Source organism: Rhamphochromis longiceps, linkage group LG8 (genome assembly GCF_057381845.1).
Source record: "Rhamphochromis longiceps isolate RC_006_pf linkage group LG8, R_longiceps_female_GT1.1, whole genome shotgun sequence".
Lineage (NCBI taxonomy): Eukaryota > Metazoa > Chordata > Actinopteri > Cichliformes > Cichlidae > Rhamphochromis > Rhamphochromis longiceps.
In genome coordinates, this window is record NC_140564.1 from 3093649 (window position 1) to 3103644 (window position 9996).

The 9996-nt window shown below is 42.8% G+C and overlaps 1 protein-coding gene across 1 annotated transcript; it reads right to left on the reverse strand.

The window, feature by feature from the left end:
- Positions 1-4788: 4788 nt before the first annotated feature.
- Positions 4789-9668, reverse strand: LOC146662900 (2-aminoethanethiol dioxygenase-like). Its single transcript, XM_085415471.1, has 2 exons — positions 8973-9668; positions 4789-6585 (listed from the first exon to the last, which is right to left on the reverse strand). Exons 1-2 carry the CDS (start codon positions 9306-9308, stop codon positions 6130-6132), a joined length of 792 nt encoding a protein of 263 aa, XP_085271597.1. The 5' UTR covers positions 9309-9668; the 3' UTR covers positions 4789-6129.
- Between the last annotated feature and the right edge of the window lie 328 nt (positions 9669-9996).

Below are 9996 nucleotides of genomic sequence, written 5' to 3' on the forward strand. Positions count from 1 at the left end.
GGGGTTTTTTTTCACTAATAAAGTTGTGGAGTTGTAAAGTATTTTGTCTCCCATCAATTATATCGTCAGTTATATCGTTATAGCAAATTTTCAAATTTATTTTGTGATAAATATTTTTGGCCATATCTCCCTGCTCTACTACGGAGTCAGAACCTACACAACACAGAGAAGAACACACACCTGAGAGCAGTCAGGAAAAATGGGTGAAGAACTTTTCTCACTGAACCTGAAAGTGTTAGCCAAAGGACTCAATTTTGCCATTTCTCCTCAACAGCTGTCCATAGTGGACCTCATCACAGCCACAGAAACAGCCATGCGGACTGATAAAATATCACAAACAGAAGCAGAGCAAATCAGGATGAAAGTTTCAGCCACCCGCTCCAGTCCCTCCGTCTAACCTCACAGTACAAGAAAAAGAAGGCCGTCGCTTCCTGAGCAAAGACCACAACATCACCATATTACCAGCTGACAAAGGAAGGTACACCGTGGTTCTAAACACAACGGGTTACCACACAAAGATCACTACACTCCTCAGTGACAACAATACCTACGAAGCCTTAAAGCGAGACCCCACAAGCAGCTACAAAAAGAAAGTTATAGCTTGCCTTCAAGACTTTGAAAAGGACAAAACCATTGACCGCCCTACATATCATCACCTTTACCCAGGGGATGCCATACTCTGCATTTGTGGACTTCCTAAGATCCACAAGGAAGCTGTCCCACTCAGACCCATAGTCAGTAGCATAAACTCAGCCACTTACAACATTGCTAAACACCTTGCTACCATCCTGGCACCTCTTGTGGGGAACACCCTACACCACATCAAGAACTCCACCGACTTCACCGACAAGGTCCAGAAACTTACCCTGGATCCAGATGAAACCATGGTGTCCTTTGATGTAGTCTCTCTCTTCACTTGCATACCCACCACGGAGGCTGTGGAGACTGTCAGAAAACGACTACAAGAAGACAGCTCCTTGGAGGACAGGACCAACTTCACACCCGATCAGATCTGCACACTGTTAGACCTCTGCCTCACCACTACATATTTAAGTACAACGAAGGCTTCTACAGACAAAAACATGGCTGTGCCATGGGCTCCCCCGTGGCACTCCCACAGAGCTTAAATGTGGGACTCTCCACCATTTGACCTTAGAACTGAAGAACTTTCTCGGATGAGAGGTGAAACGTCTTCAAGCAACTTAAAGAAGTTCAGATGCTTTTCTTTCCAAGCTCCTTAGACTACGATGACCTGGATGAGAACCTTCACAGACATTACCTCAGAATCACAACCAATTAAAATATTAATGAAAACATTAAATGAAATATCTATGTAATATTTTTAATTATTATTTTTTCTAAAAGTAGATCAAGCACAAAATTTCAATAATTATCCACCTGTGTTTGCAGGTGCCTAATGGTGCAGTAGACTATGTAAAAATCATTCAAGAAATTTTTACAGGAAAGTTTTTACAGGCAGCTACTATTTTATTTATTTTATTTTATTGCTGCCAAAATGGTTTCGGCATTTTCAGGGCGTATGGCTGATAAGTTGCTGGCCTATCTGAGCCTCTGATAGTGACTCCAACAATCACAGTCACAGTTCAAACCCTCAGTAGCGAATTTTCCCTGGCAGTTGGTAATCTCCTTTGACATTAAACAAAGTGTTTGTGAGATGTGGAAAAAGCAGCAGGAAGGTAACAAGTGAGATGCAGTGTGAATTTTTCACCCACTATTATGACATATAAAAATATGATAAAAAATATATATTAATATACTAAAATGCATAAAACCATTATTCTTTTTTTATTTTTGTGAAGTGTGCTCCTGTATTTCCAAATAAAAGGCTTTGCTTTAAAAACTGCTTATAAAAGTATAATATATTCAGATTAAACTGAAACACATCATTTGATTCTTCTTCAACAGTTTACAAAACTTCACCCTAATCCAAGAGTGATGTGAACAACAGTTCGATCCCTTTCCTTATTTGGGTTTTAGAGTCAGAGTCATAACAACGTTAGTCATACTTGTTGGCTTCTTTCTGAAAACACTTCCTTCAATCGACTTTAACCAAAAAAGGAAACAACTGCTCAATAAACAATTTATAAGTCAGAGATGCCAATACAAACGATTCTTTTCCTCTTTTAATCTCCAGTCGCTTCTAAAGCCTCCTCATGGGAGATGCTATATCTGTTTTCTGAGATATAACTTGACAGTGGCTAGGTGACACTGTTAATCGGTTAACTGGTTCATCCTTACAAGTTGTCGAGTTGTTAAAGTTTCTGTTGAATGTGTGCGTGTTTCAGTTACTATCGATAAACCAGTTCATCTTTTTATTTATAACATGGATGTATCTCCGATCACAGGGGACTAGTTTTACAGTAACATCTTCTTTAGAGGCTCTTGTCTCCGTTTTAGTCTTTTAGAAACTTTTGTTTGCTCTGTTATGTTTTAATATTTATGTTAATAGTAATTAAGGACAAAGCTTTTTAGTTTACACAATGGGGCTCTTGGGCTCTAAGTGCACAGAGAAATATTCCACTGCTTTGTGTTCAGATTACGTCAGTGAAGCTGCTGACTATAGCAAAGAAAACGTGATCGTTTATTAGACACAAAGTAACCTTTAGCCATCACTAGATTGTATCAGGCCCTCCTTTTGGGAATCTGTACACTATATTACTGTTACTGTCAGCTCCAGGAGTACGACGAGTAAGTAAGTAAGTAAAATTTATTTAAATAGCACATTTCACAGATAAAAATCACAAAGTGCTTCACAATAAGATCAGACAAGTCAAAATGAATTAAAAGCCCGTTTGTATAAAAATGTCTTCAGCTGCTTTTTAAAGGAGTCAGTGGAGTCTAGACAGCGTAAAGGCAACGGCAGAGAGTCCCACAGCCTCGGTGCCTGAAAAGCCCGATCCCCACATGTTTTAAACCTAGTACGTGGGACCACCAGTAGCCTCTGACTTGAAGACCTAAGTGCTCGGGATGAAGCATGAGGTTTCAACAGGTCAGAGATATACTGGGGAGCTTCACCGTGCAGAGCTCTAAAAGTTACAACGAAAATTTTAAAATGAACCCTAAAATTTACAGGCAACCAATGAAGAGAAGCCAAAACTGGAGTAATGTGTGACCTCTTGTTTGTACCAGTTAAAAGTCTTGCCGCTGCATTCTGTACAGACTGAAGGCGATCCAGAGCTGGTTTGTTGAGACACGTAAAAAGACCGTTACAATAATCCAAACGAGAAGAGATAAAAGCATGAGTAATCATCTCAAGTTCTGCCTTTGACACCAGTAGCCTGAGTTTAGAAATGTTTCTTAGATGATAAAAACTGTTCCGGACAAGTTGTTTAGAGTGTTTCTCAAGAGACATCGAACTGTCAAATACAACACCTAAGTTTCTGAGACTCGACTGAAATGAAGGGTCTAAAAAACTGATACTGCCTAATTTCTGAGAGCATGTGATCAGGTGCAATAATCAAAGTTTCTGGTTTATCTGCATTTAACTGAAGGAAATTGTCATTTAACCATTGTTTGATTTCTGACAGACAATTATTTAAACAAGACAATTTATACAACGAGGAGTACAAGACACTGATCCAAGATTTTCTTGAACGCTGTCAATCCAACTACTTGCATTTTAACACCAACAAAACCAGAGAGTTAGTGATGGTCTTCAGGGGCTGCACAGAGAAGAGGGACACTTTGAATCTGGACAGAATGGTGAGGAAGGCAGCCTCCTCTGTTTGCATAGCGCTGAAGAGCCTAACAGACCAGCGGGCAGTAAGCGGAGCAGCATCACTAACAGCCTGCAGTTGGTTTCCTGCTCCACAGACAGACCAAGGAGATCATTCCTCCCACAGGGCACGCGACTCGCTAACGCCAGTGGGTGGGTGTAGAGACTTTAACATTACTGTCAGCATTTCTCACTGTTCCACAGTCTAATGCACACTGTTCACCATGCACCTTTATCAAAAGGTTATCTATAGTGGACTTTTAAATTTGTAGCTTTATATTAAAATATAGAAACATTCTATTTATTGGTGTTTATTATTATATGTCTATAATATTTGTGGATATTGCTGGAATGTAGAATCTGTGTAGTGCTCTCAGTGTAAGGTTGGCTGTCACGAAGAACAAAAAGGGAAACAAAAATGGTGTTTTATCTCCCACTGTTCCCAACGCGGGTCATCTCATCGCTCATTTTTACTGTTTTCTCTTATTGTAGTCTTTAACTTACAATTTAAGCACCGTTAGGCAACTGTTGTTATGATTTTGTGCGACATAATTGAACCTCAGAATCATGGGATGACAGAGAGCAAAAAGGCATCCAAAGAAGAAATATCCTTCAAAGAGTCTGGAGAACTATTCCTGAAGACTACTCAGAGAAATTACTAGAAAGCTTCGCTAGAAGAGTTCAGACCATGATGAAGAATAAAGGCGATTATTTTTGTTTATACACTGTATTTCTATTTATTTTCCATATGCTTCTACTTTCCCTAGCAGAATAAGAAAAATCAGGAGTGGCTTGTGAATATTGCAAAATACTGTACGTGTCACGTCGACAGTGGCAGACGAGTGGAGGTTGGAAGTAGGACCCAGGAAGCAACTTTTGATGCGAGTGAGCTTTATTTTAAGAGGTAGGAGAAAACAAACAGAAACAGCAAGGCGAGAATAAAACTAACAAAACAAACCTGAAGCCAAAACCAGAGACGCAGGGAGACACGGAGGGAAACCATAAGACAAAGGAGGGAGATCACACAGGCAAACCAGCAACTAACAGGCAAACACAAGGCTTAAATACACAGAGGGATAACGAGGGAATGAGACATAGAAGGAGGACACAGCTGGGAGTTATTGACAAGACGAGACAGGAAGCAAAACTCAATACATTTAGATAGGACACAGACTTTCAAAGTAAAACAGGAAACATAACTTGACTAGGAGGGAACAGCAACCATGGAACACAGAAACAGAAACCAAAACGAGAAAAGATAAACAAAGACAAAATCAAAGTTCAATAACGATACAACAACTCAAAACACCTGGTCACTGACCCAGGACAGTACGAGTTTCTGCAGGCATTCTGGAAAAATACAATATGTTGATTGGGTCAAAACAGCCCATCAACAGCTGACAGCACTTTCCCTCAGGATCAGCACTGCAGACTACACTCTGACTGTCAGTGGTGCAGGTCACTGACAGGGCCAGGCAGGTTTCTGCTGAGTAACTCAGCACCCACCCTCCTCCCAAAATATAGTAACTTTCGTCAGATTTTAAACTCTATTAACGATAAAAGACATTTTTTATTTGTGAGCATCTTCATCTGTTTTATTGCTCCACATACATTCATCATCAAAGTAACAGCATCATGGTCATACTGACACAAATGTGTGTGGAGTCAAACGTAGGCCGCAGGGAATTCCAGGCATAAGCTCAGGTGACATACGTAGGATTCACGTCAAAGACAGTGAAAATGGTTAAAATATTAAAGTTATCCAATACATCTTCCATTTCCAGCACTTAGCCATAGCCATCTTTGTAAAAACGGCTTTTTTCTTTCCTCTAATAACTGACCAAACCTGTTTAGGAAGCATGTCATGGATAAGTGAAAAGAATAAAAAGAAAGCGTAAATATAATGTGTGCAGTGAGTGGGTACATGGCCTTCTTCATAAGTGTACATTCATTATTCACATATAAGGCAGACAGGAGAGCTGCAGGCTTTGGCAATGTGGAGGCTCTCTGCAGCAGAGACCAACAACAAGCAGCACAGCAGAGATCCTAATGATACCCCACCATTCACAAAGTGTTGCTAATAACATTCATCAGTGTACACGGCCACATAATGATCTGAAGGAAAACACCATATTAGGAATGAGAATTCCCCGGGATCACAGGGATATTTGTGGAAGGCTGTTCAGTTGTCCTGACTCCAGGAGGGCTTTAAGTCAGTTTAAGCCTGTGTATACCTCTGCACTAATATATTATCCTTAACCAAGAGCAAGGCAGTCAGTCCAGGTAACTTCCAGGTGATTATGACTCAATTTTTGGTTTTCCTTCTGGAAGATGGCAGAACAAACAAGTCTGTAATGCTTTGTAGTGTGTTTGCTTTCGAGCGCAGGCTTCTATTACACAGAGACTGCAGGCCCTGGGTATGATTCCCCACCACACCAGAAATCCTCCGGCTGAGGGATTTCTAAGAGCCACACCTCCTCTTCCTTCCCCTTCTCTCCCTGCTGTTCCTGGTGACCTTTTGCATCGGTTTCATCTTCCAGTGCACTTTGCAGGACTTTGTAATAGTGACAGTCTCGCCCATCATCTGAATTGTACGGAGGAGCCAGGATGTCCAGGAAGGCGGCGGGCCCATCGACTGCGTAGATCTGGTGAAGGTTATCCCGCACAGGAGTGAGGAGACATGGCCCGCTGTTCTCTGAGTACTCAACCACTGAGCGGAGCACGGCACGCCACACGGAGGTCATCTGCAGTGGGGGCACCGGGGGGTCAAATACGGGTGGGACTGTGGTTACAGCCAGGTTTTGCTCCAGCTTGTCAAAGCAGCGGACGTTCACCTTTCCATAGAGAACCTGGACCACAGGACAGGAAAAAGTTAGCAAGAATGGAAACTAGTTACTTGCTGACAAAGAGATATGCAAATAGCTTTAGCCAGAAGTTAAGAACATTCAGCTTCTGGATAGCTTTCCTAAAGCCCCGACCTTAACAATGTGGGGACTATACTTAAAAGCCAGGTCCATGCTGGGAATCCAACCAGTTTAAAATAACTATTCATGTAACTATTATAACTGTTTAGTCACATGTGTGAACAGAAGCTCATATTCTACAGGTGCGACAGCTAATTGTAATCAATTACATGTATTAGGTCATTTTTACATGTACTCAGTTATTTTGATTACTTTGGCTGGAATGGATCCGTGTCCAGCCGTGTTTTTGTCCTTACTGCTTCTATGGGTACAGGGTACAAGGTCAGTAGCAGCCAGGAGCTCCTGCGTGTGCACACCTCTATACATGCAGACAGTTTGGCAGTATATTAGTCTGGAGCATTCAGATGTGCATTAAATGGTAAATGGCCTGTATTTGTATAGCGCTTTTCTAGTCCCTAAGGACCCCAAAGCGCTTTACACAACCTGTCATCCACACAGTCACACACTGGTGATGGCAGCTACATTGTAGCCACAGCCACCCTGGGGCGCACTGACAGAGGCGAGGCTGCCGGACACTGGCGCCACCGGGCCCTCTGACCACCACCAGTAGGCAACGGGGGAATTGTCTTGCCCAAGGACACAACAACCGAGACTGTCCGAGCCGGGGCTCGAACCGGCAACCTTCCGATTACAAGGCGAACTCCCAACTCTTGAGCCACGATCGCCCCGCATCGCGATCGCATTAATAACACAATCTTCCTGGGAGTGGATGTCTCACTAAACTTACTCCAAGATCAGACGATGCAATCCTCAGAGAAAGTGCAAAAATCCCAAGAGAAACATCTCGGCTTCTACAGGCCTGCGTTAATATGCTAAATGCTAGTTCATGACAGTACAATTAGAAATAGACTGAACAAGTATTGACTAATTCTAAGAGTTGCCAGGAGAAAGCCCCATCTCGCTATTATGAAAATGTCAGCACATCTGAACACACCACACGATGTCTGGAACAACATCCTTTGGACAGATAAGACCAAAATGGAGATGTTTAGCTATAAGATACACCACCACACTGGAGAAAACCAAAGACACCACATCAGCACCTCATACCAACTGTGGTGGAGGGGTGATCACTGGTGTGGCAGGCACAGGAGCTGAACAACTTGCAATTGGCTTTTTTGGTTTAAAAGCGTTTATAACAAACAAATTAGTGCACTCTGACACTTCTAGTAGAAGACAACCACAAACCCAAACTAAAAACAATCTTCATACTGAGTATTTAACAAGCAACAGCTACTTTTGGCTGCTCCCTTATTCACAAATATTTGATTTGGTAGATTTGTACAGCAGATGCTGATTTTTGTCTCCTACCAAATACCTCAAAATGTTAAAGTAATACATTATGATTTTTCTCCTTCCACACGATGTATGTCTGCATACAGTAGATACACAGTCTGTGTAAAATATCATTTATTACAGTGTCTGTATGACGCAATTTTGGTCAAGCTTTAGCTATCAGACAGATAGCTCTAGCTGTGCTTTGGTTGCACCGAGGTCCTCTGGCTGCAACATCAGATGTGTTGTGTTTTGTTTTCACTGAACGTAGCACTGTGCATTCTAGCAGACATCACTACTTTAACTAGTCTGTCCAAAGGACATTGTGGTTTATTCACACACGACTTATCTGTAGTGCCATGTTCTCCGGCAATCATACAAAAAAGCCATACTTTTCCCCAATTGTACTGACATGAACTGTATCATATAACTTATTAACTGAGGCCTGCACAATCTGAGATGGAGCTCTTGGGTTTTTCACACCTGAGCTTTGCATGGTCTGACTACGAGGTGAACTTGTGTGTTAGTGCACACCTGAACGCTCCAGACCAGCAGAAGAGCAAAACGTCTGCTTGTATATAGGTGATCACACTCACCAAATCTGAAGTCTGACCTGGAAGAGCTTTGGCTCCAGCACCAGATGTATTTCTGTCTGTCAGTAAAATACTTCCATTTCTATGTTCCTTGTTACAAATGCTGTGACCACAGCCACCAATTACATTTCTTTACAATAGGCCCACAACTGACTGTATCAGAAAGGCACCAAACGGTGTAACGCAGCATCCATGTTGGAAAAAGGACATAAATGACTCCACCCATCAAGTATTTAAAGGTGTGGGCTAACCCTAGTTATTTAGCCTGCTGACCCTACGTGAGTTCGAGTGGAAAGTTAAAGGTATGTTACGCACACGTCCAGCTAGTTAAGGCTTCAACTAGTTAGCTTAAATGGCGTTAGCTGAACACAGAGGTGTAAAAACCTTGAGCATCCCGTTCATCCCCGGGTGATCGTGAAGCGGTATGGACGCGCCGCTCCTCAGCAGGAACACACCCATACTGAACACCTCCGTCTCGCAAATGTGCATGTAGGTGACCGGGGGGCTCTGGAGCTCCGCTGCCCCGGAGCTCGAGTTGGTTTTCCGAGGAGCAATTTTCACGTCGGAAGCCCTGACGGCAGTTACTAAGGAGATTAGCCCATTAAGTTTGTCCTCAACGACTTTAACGTCGCCGTTGGCAGACGACTGCAAGCCTCTGAACGTCGTATAGGCTTGTTTCGCTATTTTCTGGATGAGAGGAGTTTTGTTGTCTCGCGGCATGCTGTCCCCAAAATTACAAAAGCAAAGAACTTCTCGGCGTCTCTCTGCCAGGATTTCCACCACCTTTGTTGAAGTGCCACATAAATCCTGCAGTGTGAGCAGATGTACTGTAGGCTCGGCCAGTTCAAAAAGTGCGACTTTTATCAAACAAACAAACGCAATTCATAGTGAAAATGTCTGATTTGAAGCCCAGATCAGAGCCTCCCTCCACTCATTCTCCGCGGTGTCGCCTCCTCGTCCTCGCTCAAAGAGCCTGCGCATGAAGCAACAAGCAGCGTGGGATGTGAAGTTTAACCTGAACACTTTATCGTGGTCTTCTTCGCGTTAACGCGAGCAATGAACCACTGCGCCATCGGATCCTGTTTAATACACACCTTTGTGCAACTGTGGAAGACTGGCGGGTGTACAAATGAGCCCGAAACAATAAAGAACAGCTCCGTCTGTCAGTGACACTACATTTCCCAGAGGTCCCGAGGACGCAGCCGAGTTTGTCGAGGGGAAGGCCAGACAGGCCACTGAACTCTCTGTGGCCCTCCCCCGCATCACATCCTCCATCTCCGTTTCTTTCCTTCTGCTGAGGCTTTCTTTTCTCTTTAACTTTTCACACCCATCCACGCCCACACACACCACGACCATAAGGATTTTACACAACAGATGTGTGAAGCTTTGCCATTTTTTGACATAAAGC